This window comes from Lolium rigidum, chromosome 3, assembly GCF_022539505.1.
Source record: "Lolium rigidum isolate FL_2022 chromosome 3, APGP_CSIRO_Lrig_0.1, whole genome shotgun sequence".
Taxonomy (NCBI): domain Eukaryota; kingdom Viridiplantae; phylum Streptophyta; class Magnoliopsida; order Poales; family Poaceae; genus Lolium; species Lolium rigidum.
The window spans coordinates 155,156,874-155,174,993 of record NC_061510.1 but is presented as its reverse complement, the minus strand read 5'-3'; the positions used below and the strand labels follow the sequence as shown (position 1 = coordinate 155,174,993).

The window sequence follows — 18,120 nt, the reverse complement described above, 5'->3', positions numbered from 1 at the left end:
AATTTAACTGAACATTGTTCTAAGCCACGCAGGGCCACACACGACACAGCAAGGTAAATTATAGGACAGGTGATCAGCAAGGCAGGGGCTTCCGTGAGGAGCATCGCCGCACCAACGTCGTCAAGAGGCTCCTCCTCGGCTTCATCCTCTTCCTCATCAAGATAATCTTGAACGTCGGGAGGGGAGGGATGAAGGTGCGCATCTCGGCGTACTCCGCGATATGGTACGCACAATAATCCTGCCGCTTAGCGGTGAGGATCGGGTCTGAATCGGTTTCCGCGCCTTCGCGCACTCCGGTGAGGGCACCCAGGTCGAGCTCCGGGTACCAGGAACAAGCGACGCGGAGGGCAGCGTCTGCTCCAGCGCGGGCAGCAGAGCACTGCCACTCGCGGATCCTCTTGCCGGCGCCCTTGAGACGGTCGCTGATAAGGGAGAAGGTATCAGGCACCTCTTCGCCAGGCCACAGGGTCCTGAAGAGCTGGGTAGCTACATCAGGAATGTCAGATAAATTGCGATCAATGGCGCGCATATGGGACACCCGCGCGTTGAGCGCGACCAGATGGTCATTGGGCGTCCATGCCACGACAAGATCTGCTTGGCCTTGGTCCTTGCGGCGCGCGTCAACCTTCTTGACAACATACTTCTGGGAGTCCGGAAACAGGCCTGTGCAAAGAAAGAAAAAGGCTAAGGAAAAGAATCCGGCATAAAAAGAGACCGGAGGAAAAAGAGTCCGGAAACCGAAAGGAAAGATAGCGAAAAGAAAATGGGAACGGAGGAAAAAAGCCTCGTAGGCAATAGTCAAAGTACGCGAAGGTAAGGGACTCACGGTAGGCAAGCGCGTCAGTCTGCAGGATCAGCTGGTTGCACTCTTTCTGCTCCTCCTCCAGCCGCGCGGCTTTCTCCTCAGCACCCTTCCGGGCCTTGGCCGCCTCCTCCAGCTCAGCCAGCAGCACCACGTTGGCGTTACCGGCGTCCTCCAGAGCCTCCTCCATCTTGGCCGCTGCGTCAGCTTCAGCGGCTTCGAGGGCCTTGGCATGGTCAAGCCCCAGTTGGATGAGCTGGGTCTTGAGCTCCCGGTGGCTGGTCTTGAGGGCGTCCAGCCTCCTCCTTATGCCGCCGGGATGAGCTGGTCCTTCTCCACCGCAACCCGGAAAAGAAGATATTAACAAGATCATGCTAATAAACATGAGAAGAAAATCAAGTTAACAGGAGAAAGGAGAAAAGTTATACGTTGGGCGGTGGCGAGCTGCTCCTTGAGAGCGTTAATGGAAGCTTCCGGGATCACTGTTAAGCAGAAATTGTGAATGTTAGGAAGAAAAAAGGTTTCCGGTATGAAAGATGCCGGCAGAACAAAAATTTACCTTGGCACTTGTCGTGTGCCTCAGCGAGCTCCCGGTGCTCCCATAAGAGCTCCTCAAAGAGGGCCTTCCGAGCGTCAGCCGTGAGCTGTTCAAGAAAAAGAGGTTAGTAAAGTTTTGCGCTAAGAACAAGGTTCTTAACCCGAAACTCGGGATCGGCAAGTGCCGGTTTTGCGCTAAGTTTCTAAGATAAAGTTTTGCGCTAAGAACAAGGTTCTTAACCCGAAACTCCGGGATCGGCAAGTGCCGGTTTTGCGCTAAGTTTCTAAGATAAAGTTTTGCGCTAAGAACAAGGTTCTTAACCCGAAACTCGGGGACTGGCAGTGCCGGTTTTGCGCTAAGTTTTTAAGCTAAGTTTTGCGCTAAGAACAAAGTTCTTAACCCGAAACTCGGGGACTGGCAGTGCCGGTTTTGCGCTAAGTTTCTAAGATAAAGTTTTGCGCTAAGAACAAGGTTCTTAACCCGAAACTCGGGACTGGCAGTGCCGGTTTTGCGCTAAGTTTTTAAGCTAAGTTTTGCGCTAAAAGCTGCGCTCTCACCACAAAACTCGGGGACTGGGAAGATAGACAAGAGAGAAACCGGCACAAAACTAAAGGAAAGATAGAACGAATCCGGAAGAAAGGAAACCGGTAGCAATTAAGAAAAATTAGAAAAACGTACCATCAAGTTGTTCGTGGCATCATACCACGCACTGTCAAGCTCTTTCACGGCGCTGCGGAGCCGCATGAAGTGCTCCTCGGACGACCGGTCCCCAACTGGATCAGGTGCCGGCAGCCTGTCCTTGCCCAAGCCGCGGGTCGCCGGAGTCATGTCCGCGGCGTTCCACTTCTGGGCGTAGGGCAGGAGATGCCCCAGGTCTCGGCCTTGGCGTTGGAACTCAGTGATACGGCCAAGAAGACCGGTGGCCTTCGTGGCGGTATCCCTGGCGGCCTTGGAGACGTGCAGCACCAGAGGCTGCTGGCCGCCGGAAGGGGCGCTGGAGGCCGTCGCCTTCCCCTTGATAAGCTTGGAGGTCTTGGGCGGCGGCGCGGTAGGAGCGGCCCCGAGAGGTTTGGCGCGAGGAGCACCTGGCGGCGGCATCAGGAGGGTTCGTGGAGACTGGGGAGCGCTGGGCGCATCACCCGGGTTGGAACCTTCCGGCGCGGAAGATTCCGGCGCGGAAGTTGTTGTCTTTTCAAGGACGGGAGGAGCTGGAGGCTCCGCCCGCCCGGCAGCTTTTTCTTCTCCGGCGCCGATATTGCTGGCGCCGGTATCCTGGGTCTCTGGAGGGAAGGAAGGATCCTCCTCCGTGCGGTGATCTGATGATGAAGGGGCCGCACGCCCCGACTTTGTTGTGCCCCCCGAAAGGGAGGCAGAGATGTTGCCGGCACCAGGTGGTGCCGGGCTTGAGCGAGGAGGAGGGGTTGAAGTCCTTGCGGAATCTTCAGAGCCCGATGGCCTTGGGCCAAGCTTGAGCGCAGGGCTGAGAAAAAGAAAGAAAGACAGTTGGAAAAAAGCAACCGGAAAAAGAACTTGGCAAAAAAGAGGCAAGCCGGAAAATGAAAAACTTACCCAGAAGAGGTTGGCATCGCCTTGCGCCCGTAGCGACGCACTGCTTCTCCCCCAAGGGCTCGGTCCAGAAGCGCTTGGAGGGACGGGCCTGGCTGGCACCGGCGTCAGAAGCCGGCTGCTTGTTCTTTTGGCCCTGGGCCATGAGTTTGTCCACAAACTCAGAGCCCGCCTCGGCGCGCAGGGGCGGCACGCGCTCATGGATCTATGGATTGAGCATGGCTAAGAAGCATTTCGCAGGAAAACGATAACGGAAGATAAAGGAAACCGGAAAAGAGAGTACCTCAAGCGTGGTCAAGTCGTCGGCCGGACCCGGTTGGCTTTGGCGGAGACCGGCCAAGGTGCGCTGCCGGAGTCTTGCCCATCTTCAAATCCTTCCGTAAAATGTAGGGATCCGGGTCGAAGGAGTCAAGGGCGCGTTTCGGCAAGGTCCTCGCCGCTCCGCTTCGATGAGGGGGAAGCGGTCCTTGGCCTCGAAACATGAAAAAAGTAAGGTTAGCAAGAGCAGAAAGTTACCGGCTAAAAACAACCCCCGTCGCATAATCCCTTACTTCTTGGGTTGGAGGGTTATCGGTCGAGGGGGAGGAGGCCCCATTCCCAATCAGATGGCATAGCAGTTTGGCAAATCTGCTTAGCCTTGCGAACGACATCCCTTTTGCTAAGCGGACGGCCCGTGATCTTGGTAGGATCGCCCGGGCCGTACATCTCGCTCATCCTATGCGCGCGGCGCTTCGCAGGAAGCACCCGGCGTGAGATAAAGGTGCGGATGATATCATCCGAGCAGATGTTGGTCTCCCTCTTCAAAGAGGCCAAGAAGCGTACCACCCGGCTAGTTTCGAGCATGATCGGACTTCGGGTTGTAGCTCCAGCTTGGTCCCGCTGGGAGGCCCCGCTTCGAAAGGAGGAAGATCGATAAGATCGGCACGGCCGGTGTTCTTCACGTAGAAGAAAGTCCCTTGCCACAACCGGCAGGATTCGAGGCCGGAAAACTTAAAAAGGGGCCCCTTGACGGGAGCCGATGATGCAAGACCCGCATTGAACGGGGGTTTGGGTTTAGGAATATCCTTGCCCCGAACGGAATTGATCCGAAGAGCAAAGAAGCGGGCAAACGTCTCACGAGTGGGACGAATGCCGATATAGGCCTCCATAAAGGTGGCGTAGCAAGAGAGGTAGAAGATGGCGTTGCCAGGAAGGTGGTGAGGTTGGAGTTTGTAGAAATCTAGGAACTCACGAAAGAAAGGGGAGGCCGGAAGGCCGAAGCCACGCTCAAAGTGAGCAAGAAAGACAACATATTCGTCGGGTTCGTGGTCCGGTTCGATTTCATCGTCGAGAATCCGGCAAGAAACTCCTTCCGGAATCCGTCGAGACCGGTATAACCAATCGATCTCGAACTCGGTGACACCGGAGCCCATCCAGGCTCCGCGGGTGATTGGGGAAGGCTCGGCGCCGGATGATTGGCTGGAGCTACCGGATGCTTCGCCGTAACTACTCGCCTCTTGGCTACCGGAAGCTTGGCTAAAGCTACCGGATTCTAGAGGTCCACCGGATTCTTGGTGGCTACCGGATCCTTGCTGGTTGCCGGAATCGGTCTCCATCGGATCTGGAGCGTTGGATCCACCGGGAGATTGATCACGGTGTTTAACGGAAGGGGAAGAAGAAGAAGATGCGGAGGAGGATTCGTCTGGACATTGAATGGGAAGGTGAAAAAACAGAAATCCCACACTTGAACCCCGCGTGAAGATCTACGAGTAAGAAGAAAACCAAAGAAAAAAGAGGAAATAAGAACACCGAGGACCCAAGATCTGAAAAGCAAGCAAATAGCGAGCAAAGCAAGATTGGTACCAACCTGGAGCGGCGCAGTCGCAGAGGAAGAAGTTCGCCGGTGCTGGAACGGACCTACGGTCGCCAACGAGCTCCGTCGACGGCAAGGCGGAGAAGCTCGCGAAGAAGCGTGAATGCAGCGGGCGCGGTGGAACTGCTGCTAGGGCCTCCTGCACAGCGAAGTCCGGCGGAGGCACGGCGCGAGTTCGTCGGGCGCCGGAGCTGGTGCGAGCGACGGCGGACGAAGAGCGGCGGAGGCACAGAGGCAAGAAGCACTATGCGCGAAGGAAGAGGAATGCGAAGAAGAGGAAGAAGAAGGGGCAGTTGTGCTTATAAAGGAGAGAGAAGATGGGCTGAAAACCGCTGGGCCGCGGCGGTTCGCCTCGCGGGCCGCGACGGTTCGCGCCGCGGGCCGCCACGTGGCGAAGAGGTACACGCGAGAAAAGAGGTGGGCACACGGAGGCGCACACGAGATCCAGAGCACTTAGTGGGATCCGCAGTGGTGCATTAAATGGGCGCGCGGGAGTCGAAACGAAGTGACAACTGACACTGCTACGACAGTCACAGTGCGCATGTCACTGACAGGCGCGGGGCCCAAAATATTCTCGACACCGCCGAGGAAGTATTTAATGACCATAGATGCCGGAGGATAAGATACCGGATAACAACTTAAGAAGAAGAGATAGCGAAGATCTGAGCAAAGATGCCGGATCCAAGTCTAAGGACGGATAGATTAAACCGGTATCCTAAAAGAAAGAACTCTGGCATGGTCTCGTTGGATAGAATCCGCCGGACTATACCAGCTTCGGGGACTAATGTTGGGGGATGACCCCCGGTATGCCAAAGGCATGCCAAACCGGATGGTTTGAGCCATCAAGATACCGGTTTAATGTTCGTACCGGAACCTAAGGATAAGAGTTTAGCTAAGTGGAGCTAAGCCGGTATCCCCAAGAGGGGTATACCGGAACCGAGTAAGAAGATACCGGACCTCGGGAAGGACGAGCAGGTCGGCAGGACTGGTCAAAGATTCTCTCCGGAGCAAGAAGGCAAAGATGAGCTAAGCAAAGTAACTTTAGACGAAGGGTCGACGATAAAGAGAAGGATGACGGTCAAAGAAGCCGGAGGACATCGGCGCCCCGATTAAAGAGGACTCCGGTGTCATCTATGATTAAAGTAGCTTTGTAAAGTAGTTTGTCTAGTCAAAGATGCCATTAGGGTTTCTTCCAGTGTAAGCCACCCTCTCCCCTATATAAGGAGAGGGGGTATCGCCTCCTACGAGCGCGAGACCACGAGAGAGATCGGTGAACAAGAACTTGTAACCATGTTGAGATCAATGAAGCTAGCGATCTAGTAAAGAGTTCTTCCTCTTGTCTCTCTTCTTGTGTACCGACCTTTGGTTGTGTTCTTGAGGAAAGCATCCGGAAGTTCTTCCCATCTAATCGCAAACCCTCCCCCGAATCCTCATACGTCCATTCGGCCCCAACTTAAGCCATCCTATGGCATCTGCTCGTTCACCACGACGACAGTTTTGTTACAACGCCTGGATTCGGTTCAGTTGTTGCGGGAATGTGATGAATTTCATTGGAATCTAAATGAGAGTGGCAAATTCTCCGTGGATTCTATGTATAAGGCTTTAATCCAACCTGATACACTAGTTGATAATAATTTGAAAATTTGGAAGATGAAAATCCCACTTAAAACAAAGGTTTTTGCGTGGTATCTTTGTCAAGGGGCAATCCTCACCAAAGACAACCTTATAAAACGCAATTGGCAAGGAAGCTAAGAAGTGTGTCTTTTGTCACCATGACGAGACTATAGAACACTTATTCTTCCATTGTAAATTTCCTAGATCTATATGGTCAGCCATCCAGATAGATTCTACCTTATATCCACCACGAAGCGTTACGAATATATTCGGCAATTGGCTAAATGGTGTAGATCATATGTTCAAGCTACTTATTAGGGTGTGAGCGATTGCCGTTATTTGGTCGCTATGGCTATGTAGAAATGACAAGATTTTTAATGATAAAAATGTTTCTCTTATGCATGTTATCTACCGATGTACAGCTACGCTCCGTTTATGGTCACCTGTACAGCGTGTGGAGAACCGCGACCTATTTATGAAGGTATCTACACGATGAATGATGCGGCGATGGATACTTTTACCCTACATGGATGGCATCATAATCTATGGATTGGCCCTCCCCCTCCATAGAGACTACTTTGCTTTAGACTTGGTTTCATTTCGAGTGCATTTTATTTTGGTACCTTTTAAACTGAAACGGTTGTGTGCATCTTGGTTATGTAGAGGCTGGATGTAATGCTTAAAACTTTCAAGTAATAAAACATCTATTATCGGAAAAAAATTCACCTATACCGAACGAGGCCTGAAGAGCAAGTACAATAGAGTTCAGTCAGCTGACTATAAAACATTAAATAATATATTTTAGATGACTTGGAGGAGAGAGAAGGGGGAGAGAAGAGAGGTGGGCTGTTATGCAATAGTCAGCTCTTGCACGTGCTCCTAGACACTTTATGTGAGTGAAAGGTGGGCCATATGTTAGTAAAGTACTTCATTAATATAACCAACTATTGTACATCTTAGCTATATAATGACTACAAATAATAACATGGCATCTTGTTATAGCCAGTAGTTGGCTATAATATTGGAATTGCTCTAAGGGAACCTAAATAGGGTCACACTCTAGCCGAGAAGTATACTCTTTTCTAATAATTAATTTGTTAGTTGTAGAGCAAGAAAGGAATTCAAGGGCAGGAGACCAAATATAGTTTTTTTTTTTGAGAACACAGTACAACGCAGACGCTCACAAACACGCACGTACAAACACCCCTATGAACGCACGCACACCCTACCCCTATGAGCACCTCCGAGGGACTGAGCCGGCATATCTTGAGGTTGACGAAGTCACCACTGGCGCCTCGCTGTCGACGGGCACGTCACCTACCACTGAAAGCATAGCGCCGGTTAAATCCTGGAATAAATCCAGGTAAATGCAAACACCCATGTCAAGTCTAGGACTTGAACCTGGGTGGATTGGTTCCACCACAAGGGACCTAACCACCAGAGCCAAGCTCTATTTGCGAGACCAAATATAGTTGACGATGAAATTTCCATCGGAAAAAGAAAGAGGAAAACCATCATCAGGAGGCAAACAGAAGAGGCGAGCGGCCTGCGAACCGGAAGGAGATGGAATGATCTAGAGGCTCTGGGAAGCAGCCAGGTCGCCGTATATTTACGGTCTCACCCCCACCCATTGCCTTCCATTCCACTCCACCGCTCCCCCGTCCATCATTATACGCGCCGCAACATTCTTCCTCCCTCGGGTCCTCCTCCTCTTCTTCTCAGCTACTCCCCGTCCCCGTCCCCAGAGTCGACTCTAAACCCTAGCACCCGGATCCCCACGCAGGAGGAGGAGAGGCAGGCCCCGCGTCCGAAATTCCGAGGAGCACCATGAGGTGATTCCCCGCTACCGTTCACGATCCTTCTTAGCGCCATGTTTAGTTCTTGATTCATGTGCGGCGCCGTGGTTAATTTTCAACTTATCTGTTCTTGATTCATGTGCGGAGCGGTGGCGCCGCGGGATGGTCTGGTCGGGCTAGGATTCATTACCAGGGTGCTGTATTGGTTTGGTTATAGGATTCCGCAAGTTCTTCTCCGTTCTAGTTAATTAGATCCTGGGTTTGGGGAATTGGGACTGCGGCCGTTTTGGGGTGGTGGTTGGCTCGGTCGCGCGCGTGTAATTAGCTCCTGATTAGGCAGAATTATGCGAGTTCTGGCGGTTTTTATGATACTAGGTTTGTTCACCTGCTCACCCTGTTAGTGTTAGGGATTGAATCCAATTGATTAATTTTAGGTGATTCTCTAGTTTAACTATACTAGTTCCAGAGATACTTGTTATGCGGGCAATCTGTTAACTGTTCCAGTTAAGCATATGATCCCTCCGTCCATAAATAGATGCCTCAGGTTTATCTAAATCTGGATAGTGTATAGATACATCCAAATTTAGACAAATATCAGATGTCTATTTATGGATAGAGGTAGTAGTTTTCTCACTGATTGTCGTAATTTTATTTCTACTAAATTGTGATGAGAAAAAAATGGGGATTGTTCCGATTGCAGCCGCCACCCGAGCACCAAGTGGGCGCAGAGGTCCGACAAGGTGTACCTGACCATCGAGCTCCCCGACGCCAAGGATGTGAAGCTCAACCTGAAGCCCGACGGCCATTTCAACTTCTCAGCCAAGGGCTCTGACAGCATGCAGTATGAGCTTGACCTTGAGCTCTTCGGTGCTGTCAATGCCGAGGTTTGTAATTAATTGCCGGCGAATGCCATGCTCTTGGTGGGCTTTCGTAGATGCTGATGTTGTTTATACTTGCGTTGCAGGAGAGCAAGGCAGCGGTCGCCCCGAGGACTATATGCTACCTCGTCAAGAAAGCCGAGAGCAACTGGTGGCCCAGGCTGCTTAAGAATGAAGGCAAGCCGCCTGTGTTCCTCAAGGTTGACTGGGATAAGTGGCAAGATGAGGATGATGAAGAGGCTGAGCGTAAGTCCTATGGTTCAAACATGTGTTGGTTTGGGTACTATACTACTTACTACTACATGTAATTCAGCGTGAACTGACCTCAGATTACCTGGTTTGCAGTTGGGGATGACTTTGGTGGTATGGACTTCTCGGTATGGGCCTGGTTCAATCTTCCTTTGTTAATCAAGTAAAATGGTAGGAAGGCGTCTCATCTTTCTCTGTATTTGCAGAAGCTGAACATGGGAGGTGATGACCGTGATGATTTTGAGGATGAAGATGAGGATGAGGATGACGATGATAATGTGGTTGACAGTGCTAACAAAGGTAGACTACGCTCTTTGTTTTCTTCTCTTAAGATTTATTTCAGGAGTGTCGCCTTTTCCGGGCTTCATAATTTAGGGCTGATATTTGCTTTGCTGATATTATTGAGGATGAACATCCTTAGTAATAAGGCCTTTAAAGGTTGAGGATTGGGTGCTGAATAGATACCTCTCTTAATTAACTTCTACTGTTTAGCCCTTCAGCTGAACCCTCAAAATTTTAGAGGTCCAATGTGAAAGTAGCTGGTAGAGTCCTGACATTTATTTTTGTCCGATATCCCCATACTGCTCATAATCTGCCTTTTACACACGCGCATGGATGTCTTCACAGTTGATTTTGATGTATTGTTGTGTAGTCAAGTCATGGTCTTAGGTGTTAAAAGTGAGGAAATTTCTGACCAGTGCTGTTCAATGTCTCACTCTCATGTTCCGTGGTTTGTGTGCAAGAACGTTTCAAACTAAGACTGGCTGACCATCACTTTCAAAAACAAAAGACTTCTGTCTCTTTTTGACCTTGCCTATTTTTCTATCCCAACATGGATTACTGTAAATGAAACAAAGACTTATGGTTTCTAACTCCTGAATTCTGAACACAAGTCCTGGATATTCAACTCTAGTGAAGTCATTATGCTGAACTAATTGCATGCTACTGAAATTGCAGAGGATGAAGACCCTGAAGCAGAAGGGAGCAAGGGAGAGGAAGCCCCAGCAGCCGCTGTGGGTGAAGCAAAGCCATGAGAAACATGGAGGCGGTCTCCATCCATGCCTTCTTTGTAATGATCATCATATCTTTGTTTAGACCCTACGTAGAATTTCTGGTGTAAACTCTTGAGAATGGATCACTGCTCCTGGAGTAAGGAAGTAGGTGTCATGCTGGTAGTTTTTGGCTGAAACTCAGGGGCTAATGTCAGTATTTGACAGTGCTATCTTATAATCGCTAGCTCTATTCTGGATTCTGCTATTGTGGTCAGTGGACGCATCTTGTTTAGAAAGCAAAATCTGTGATCTGTTTGTCCTGAACATTATTATGTTACTTTCTGTTGTGCTGTATGACAAACTGGGATTACACTGGGGTGGAGGGAGTAGTATATATAACTACTGCGATCCTAGGCTTTGTTATACTATGAAATGTGAGGTATTGTTGCTTCATATTCCCTGATCAAGATTAATAAGGTTTTGGACGAATTTCTGTTAGAATCATGACCGTTAAGACATTGAACGATAGATAAATATGTAGCATAGCATTGTTAAGACAACATTCTGAATTTTTTGAATCTTTGATCTCTCCAACCGTTAGCTGGGTTGATGATCAATCTCTTTTCACTGTTGATTTCATTCTGAAAATATCTCTAAAAACAGACCATGACATGCTTCGGCTACTTTTTTGTTTTACGTCAATGACATTTTCTATTAAAAAGCATGTTTGCATCAAATCTCTGCCAAGTGGCTGTTCTTCGGTGGCTATTGGGTCAGCTCTCTTTTTTTTTAACAAGTGGGTCAGCTCTCTTGAACTTAATCAGGCATGCACTGCTGTTATATAAGTTTGGGGCCCTTTTTAAAAGCTAGCATGATGAATACGATCCCTTTTCAGCATTGTCCAAGGGAAGCAAATGAAGTAACAGATCAGTTAATTAAGTATCTTACGATTCGAAAGAAATGGGCTGGTGACTCTCTGAGTTTTATCTTACCTTTTGTAACAACGGATGTAACTATACTGTCTATTCCCTGTTAAAAAAAACTACACTATCTATTCAATAAAGCGCCATTAGGTTTTCCCTTAAATAGGCTGTGGCCAAGGAAAGGCAAACAAACACTGGCTACAACATTGAAGGAGATCATCCAAGAGTAAGTAGATCATCCAAGAATGGCATTACAGAGTTTAACCAATGCAAAAGTGGCTGCCAAAGCTGGGATTTATACCTATGAAAGATGCACAACTTCCGAATATCCATCCGCAGAAGAGGGAGCTCTATGTTTACTGATGAAACCACCCATCTTACTACCTCTGTCCATAAATAGATGCCAAAAGTTTGTCTAAATTTGAATGTATCTCGACACGATTTAGTGTATAGATACATCTGAATTTAAATAAATCTTTGGCATCTATTTATGGACGGAGGGAGTACCATATGTTCCGGAGAGCACAAACAAATATTTCAACGCCATGGTTTAGCCCTCTGGATGAGCTCGCTATAGGGCCAGTTTATGCACACAAAGTGTCAGCACCTATGTGCAAAACGAACATTCGAAGAACAAGATTTGCTGTTGGTGCGAAGTATGAACTTGAACTACCAAAATACAGCTTAACTTTAGGCAATATGCTTCAACAAAGTGTAAGCTCTTACACATATAAGAGTACTCTCAGCACATAACAAAGCTGACGGGAACTTCCTACAGTTATGCTTGGTGCTGACATCTCTGCCTAACCTCTTGTCAACAACTGCCACCAAACTTCCCCAGTTCCTCCCGGATCAAAGGACGACAATACTCTGCTATGGTAAATACACATGTGAAAAGGGAAAGAGAAACAGGCTATGACACTATGGAGACGATCGTCACACCGCGGCATAATTCTCTGTTAAACTGGCATCTCTATGTATCTGCTCAGCTGTCAGGTATTCTCATGTTAAGTACTTCTGGTGGTGGCCGAAGTGTGCAAACCATTTCCCTGGTCTTCCCAAAGTAGACCTGCAATCACAGCCATGTGTTGTTCGAAGATAAATGCATTTACAAGTTGAAGCAGATGTTCGGGATCTTTCAAGAAATTTATGTGATGCTAATACCTGGTCCAGCGAATTTCTCAGCTTGCCCTCCATTTCTTCGATCATTTTCCCCATATTAACCAGATGCCCATCTACCACAGCAAGAGTCATGCTCATCTGAAAAGAGGAACGTATAGACAAGGTAAGCTTTCTTGTATTTGGAGGAGGCGTTTTGGCTCATAGGAGCAAATGCTCCCATTATACAAAATAATTAAAAAATAATTTTAAAAATGATAAAAAATTCTGACATAATTTTTTTGGTGTACATCATGACATTCTATGTTAGTGCACAAGTTTTCGTGGAGAAACAACATTTTATGTGGCGTGTACAAAAAAGACAAAAAAATGTCCTGTACGTAGTCATGTAATAGCATCAAAATTTGTCTTTTTTACAGGAGCCACAAATTTTTTTAGTTTTCTTTGAAAACTTGTGTACGAACATTAAATGTGTAGATGTACATGTAAAATTTTATTTTAGAATTTTTTGACACTTCGAAATGTTGATTCACATAATGGGAGCAAATGCTCCTATGAGCCAAAGTGAATATCCCGTATTTCCTGCAGCTTAGAAAGCATTTCTGATCAAGGAAAAGCTGCATAGCTAATTCACAGGCTATCACGCATGCATCAGTTACAGAAATATGTAACCTTATTCTATCTAGTACATTTATAACATTTTTTACTGACTCCCTATCTTATTCTATTCGATTTACACATGTAATTAACTTTGAGGTCAGCAAAAGAATAAGTCTATTAGTTTGAAGAACTACATTTTTTCAGCTACTCCCATTGAATGCAAATATAGGATATCTTAGAACAGTGCCAATCAAATGTTTTTAGGTTTGACCATGAGTGCAAAAAGGTATCTCAATTGGCTGTATTTTTTCTAGAACACGCACCAAAACACATATCATTCTGTATTAGAAGAGGAATCCCGACAACGCATAAAGTACAGCCTACCAACGGTGGTACGGCAAAACAAAATGGAAGCCAAAAGACTACCCTAGCCTAACCATTTCTGCAAAGGAGAGAGAGATATAAATCCCCCTCTTACTGAGGGGATTTATCCATAAGGAGGGCTCACGTGTAAATTGGCTATATGAAACTAAAGCTACCAGATTAGTTATAAATATATACATGGTATTTACTTATCTATAAAGACAAACTGCAGTATGCAACTTATGATGCCATTTGGTTTGTGTTCAGAAGTATTTACTCACGGTTGCATTTTGTATCACATAAACTGCATATCAATGGAACAATTGTTGTCTTAACCAATCAAAATGGCCTACATTTTGCAACAGAATGACTATTTTGATAGAACCAGTAGTGTGGTGTAATGTGGTGCCAGTCATACAAGAGGAAGAGACGCATAGCACTATTTGGAGAGGTGCCTTAGGGCCCAAGTTTAGCTTAGAGATATTACTTTGTTTGCTTTCAGATCTGGTTTGATTATTTTTGCTTATATATCAAGCTGGTGGTTATGACTCCCTACACATAAAGGGACTTGGCCGGATCAACTATAGGTCATCATGGCAGCTACTCTTGGTCACCCTTAGAGCACAATTAAGGCTAAATCCCCAAGTCTACATCAATGACAACATTCAAAACCTTGACTTCGCATAGACAAGTAGTTTACTGCTAGATTGTAATGTTGACACACGATCGATCTACTAGAAGTGTAGACTTGATAGCGATGAAGGAAACTGTTTTGATAACACACAAGAATAGTCATCACAAGCCGTGATGCAAGTTAGGCTTATCTCTCATAGCTCCTTGATTAGAATGACATTTAAAATGACAAGGGAAGAAGGGGTTGGGGGGATAACCTGCCGCCGAATTGAACCAGACAAGTTGAAAGTTCCAGATTTCCTGTTATCTGTTGTCAATGATAACATGACAGTGCTGTTCAAGCAGTAATGAGCTATTCCTTCCTGTTCAGGTGCAACCTATTTGCATTACAAGAAACTTTCATTTTTCAAGTGACGAAGTGAAATAAAAATAACAGCAATGAGGAGCAATTGACAACTTCATGAAAAGGTTTATCTTGAGCTACCTGGATAACATGAATAGCGTCCCATGAACCTATCTGCATATGACCTCTTTTTCCTTGTCCATCTGGAACCACAAAACGAGATACATGCAAATAAAATAGGCTATCTGGGCAACTAAATAAGATGATATCAAGCATTCCTACAGACCTTTCTTTATCAAGAAACATGCGATGAAACTCTCGTCTTCATCCTCCCAAATGTACACAGAGGAGATTCCACCTTCATAGTACCTAATTGTCAACAAAAGGTCGTATTACATGCTCCACAATCACCTAATAAATATTAGCGCATGTATACCAAGTTTGATATTCTACTAGAAGTGTTAACATTCTGTCATGATGCATGTGGTTAGCATTGGTGCATAACAAGGGAAATAAATAAGATATGAATCTTACTGATCACGGTAGACAGAGAAAACCTCATTTGCCTCAACTTCAAGATTCCTCATCTCTTCTGAGGGAACTGTCCCATCTTCTAAAGGAGGCTCATATATGTTTGACCAAGGTGATCTGCAGGGCAACTCACAATCAACAAATGAAAACCAAATTGGCTAAAAAAACAGGATCACATCTACTAATTCATCTGTGGTTGTTTGCACTCGTTTCCTCGGTGCATTTACTTATTTTTTGTTGGGTATGTTAGTCAAGGTTAGCCGTGGGCTTGATAATATACAGTCATGGCCAGTGAATCTGAACAAAGCTTCTTTCGAATATATTATTAATCCCACTGTAAGTAGGAGTATATTGGACTGTGAAATAAAAGACGACACATGCAATAATGTACACTACAAGAAATAGGAGCAACCTAATCCTAGGTCCCTCCAATGCACCATTTCGCCTTCTCATTTGTTACCGTTTGAGTCATTATTCTATGTTATTATACAAACTCATCCCTACTAATAGTATTTTCTTGCCCTCTCGTGCAGCTAAATCATCAGAATATCAGCGCTTCATTTGTCCGACATAACTTTCTTCATCCATGGCCATTTGGATTCAGCAGCACAGTGCAGCCTTCTTCACTATCTCCTACCGTTCCAATCCCAATTCAACTGCACCTTTCTCGATTCCCAACATACTTTGTATGTTGTGTCTACTTTCCCTTTCCAAAGAGCAACTTCACTAGTTTACCAGCTTTTAACATAGCATGGTCTAGAAATTCCCGCAGCCACACGTGGTGTGCCACCTAGTTCACAGAATGGTTTCGCCCCGCAATGAATATGTCCATACAGCACACAGTAAAAATGAAAATCAGGGACTGACCGGTAAGAATCAGCATCACGGTTGTACTCGCAAAGAATGTATTCCTTGTTATTCTCCATATCCATGCAAACCTGCAATGTTTACGCCATCCATAGGAAAATGTGTGGAAGCAGGAACAAATGAGAAACTAGAAACGAAACGAAATCAATTGGTTCAGTTTTACAATATTTAGAAAACACTGCCCATAACAGCCTTTAACAAGGTTGGTTAGACTAATTCAAGGAACCAATTCAGCTGGGCAAGTTTTATTCGATTCAAACACCTAAATCTAGAATGCAATAGTCCTTCTATTCGGCTGATTCAATGACGCAATGGGCCACGACATGAACCTGAAGGAGGTGGATTTTCTGTCCTAAATTCATCATTCAACACAAAAATAATGAAGGGCAGCACGCCCACTGGAGAGCATTCATGCCCACGAGCAATTCCAGACAAGTGATTTCCGAATCAACAAGCTAGATGTCGGCGGAGACGGCGGTTGCCTACCTGGAGCGGGAGGTCGACCTGGGAGAGGAGGTCGAGGGAGTGGTCGGGGAGGAGGGAGAGCAGCGCGTTGAGCGCCGTCTCGGTGCTCCCCGGCGGCATCCGCCGCATCAGATCCATCGCCGCCTCCATGTTATCCCCCTCGCCCTCTTCCTGGATCTCCCCCTCTCTCTCTGCTTCCTCCTCTTGGTTTCTTGTTCTTGTCGTAATTCAGTTTCTTGTCTTCTTTTTCTTTTCTGTCTGTTTGTTTGTTTGTCTGCTCCTTTTTATTTTCCTATTTATTCCTGGCTCTGCTTGTTCTGTTCGTTTTATGTGTGCGTGACTGTGCAGTGTTCGCTGCTGATCCCAAAGCCGCAATCATCCCCACCCATTAGATATGGTGTGTGTGATGTCCTCTTTTTCGTATCACCAAATCCTGGTATTTTAGATTACAAATGCCCTATTTTTTTTTTGACAATCAATACCATATATATTCATAGCAACAAATAGTACATGGTAGAGATACATGAACTGACTCCAACGATTACAAAATACTACATAGTCTAAAAGATAGTAACAAATCTTCGAGGTCTTCAATTTCTTTCTTCTTCCAGAACACAATTTTGTACTCATCTGAAGTCAGTTAAAGATAGATAACGAACCATAGACCTGTAGATACCGACGAAAGTTCTCCCATAATTTTTTAAACCGCAATGCAAGGCTGTGTGCACACACGCAACCATTAAAGCAGTCATACAACATCGCAAGAGTACCAACACCAGTATGTCAGGGAATAATAACCGACTAGCTTTGTCGTCGTCGATGGAGAGCCGAGAGTACGAATCACCATTGCCGAGGACGTAGCAGCCGGGACAAAAACTGCGAGGATAATCCTCCTCGCGACAACAACGACAAAAGATCCAAAATCGATTTGGCGAAGCAAGATACGAAGACCCATACCTAGAAAATTGTGATTGTTCAACACCACCATTGACGCCGGGAAGAAAATCTCGTGGCCGAACAACAGGCAGAAGATCACTTATTGCAGACGATGCCATCTCCATTAAGGGGAAACCAACAAGAAGGCGGCTACCAAAATCTTAACATAATCTAATGAAAACCATACTTTTATTCGAAACTACACGCACAGATCGGGTTCCCCACTCCTCCGGACGCCGGCGAAGCCGACCGGAGAAGGGGGAACCAATCTATGGAGGAGGATGAACTAGAGACGGCGACTGAGAGGAGAGACGGGAGGAAAAGCTACAAAGACAATATTTGGTAAACTAACTTACAAATCGAAAAGTACATTTGGCTCCCGAGCTCCAGTGCTCTCGCCATTTAAAAAAAATAAAAAAAAACTTATTAGTAATCAAAAAATCTGAAAAATAATTCTGTAGATTGTTAGTCATACATCTCACAATCATGGAAAATCTCAACTCAAAATTATTTTCACTTTGAGCTAGACAAAAATAACAAAATCTGACATATTTTTGTAGATTTGAAAATGACTACTCTGCACTTTTATCTTTTTTGTGTAGCTTAAAATATAAAGTATTTGAAATTGATATTTTACATGTTTGTGGGATACATTATTAGCTATATGCATATATTTTTTCAGAAGTTTTTGAAACTCAAAAATATGATTTTTAATTTATTTTAAAAACGAGATCTGGTGCCCATGTGCACCAAATCTCTGTCCCTTACAAATGCCCTATTTCTGTTATCACATCATCAATGATAATATAATCCATACTAGTAGTAGTTATAATATTCTTATATTTTTTGTAATGTGACTTATTCAAAATTTACAAATTAATACTATGACCCTTAAAACTCTTTGACAATCTGTTCTGAATTAATTGAAGTTTTAGGACTGTTTTAAATCAAACTACTTTACCCAAGTTTATAGAAAAATATATCGACATTTGAAACATCAATTTAACATCATTACATTTTGTTATAAATTATATACTAGTACTCCATCCGTCA

At 45.8% G+C, this 18,120-nt stretch overlaps 2 protein-coding genes across 3 annotated transcripts in view; one reads left to right on the top strand and one right to left on the bottom strand.

Annotated features, from left to right (window-relative positions):
- LOC124695701 (co-chaperone protein p23-1-like) overlaps positions 1–10,611 on the top strand; it is a 24,854-nt gene extending 14,243 nt beyond the window's left edge. The window contains exons 2-6 of the mRNA XM_047228523.1: positions 8,841–9,052; positions 9,133–9,292; positions 9,392–9,423; positions 9,502–9,595; positions 10,253–10,611. Coding sequence (XP_047084479.1) covers positions 8,841–9,052; positions 9,133–9,292; positions 9,392–9,423; positions 9,502–9,595; positions 10,253–10,329 — 575 coding nt within the window. The 3' untranslated portion in view covers positions 10,330–10,611. The remainder of the gene's footprint in view (positions 1–8,840; positions 9,053–9,132; positions 9,293–9,391; positions 9,424–9,501; positions 9,596–10,252) is intronic.
- A 1,132-nt stretch (positions 10,612–11,743) lies between these two features.
- LOC124702535 (probable F-actin-capping protein subunit beta) lies at positions 11,744–16,379 on the bottom strand. 2 transcript variants are annotated; one of them, XM_047234682.1, is made up of 8 exons: positions 16,153–16,372; positions 15,667–15,737; positions 14,803–14,916; positions 14,555–14,637; positions 14,410–14,471; positions 14,183–14,302; positions 12,375–12,470; positions 11,744–12,279 (listed from the first exon to the last, which is right to left on the bottom strand). In XM_047234682.1, exons 1-8 carry the CDS (start codon positions 16,279–16,281, stop codon positions 12,196–12,198), a joined length of 759 nt encoding a protein of 252 aa, XP_047090638.1. In that variant the 5' UTR covers positions 16,282–16,372; the 3' UTR covers positions 11,744–12,195. The 2 variants fall into 2 exon arrangements, with proteins under 2 accessions (XP_047090638.1, XP_047090636.1); XM_047234680.1 differs by having other exon boundaries at positions 11,744–12,470; positions 16,153–16,379.
- Positions 16,380–18,120: the final 1,741 nt, after the last annotated feature.

What these genes read in the sequence shown, in the direction of transcription:
- LOC124702535 (XM_047234680.1), bottom strand. Translation starts at nt 16,281, where the DNA reads ATGGAGGCGGCGATGGATCTGATGCGGCGGATGCCGCCGGGGAGCACC. An exon ending in TTCTCTGTCTACCGTGATCA is followed by an intron (nt 14,638 to 14,802) that starts GTAAGATTCATA and finishes GTTGACAATTAG; the next exon opens with GTACTATGAAGGTGGAATCT. An exon ending in ATGTTTCTTGATAAAGAAAG is followed by an intron (nt 14,472 to 14,554) that starts GTCTGTAGGAAT and finishes TTGTGGTTCCAG; the next exon opens with ATGGACAAGGAAAAAGAGGT.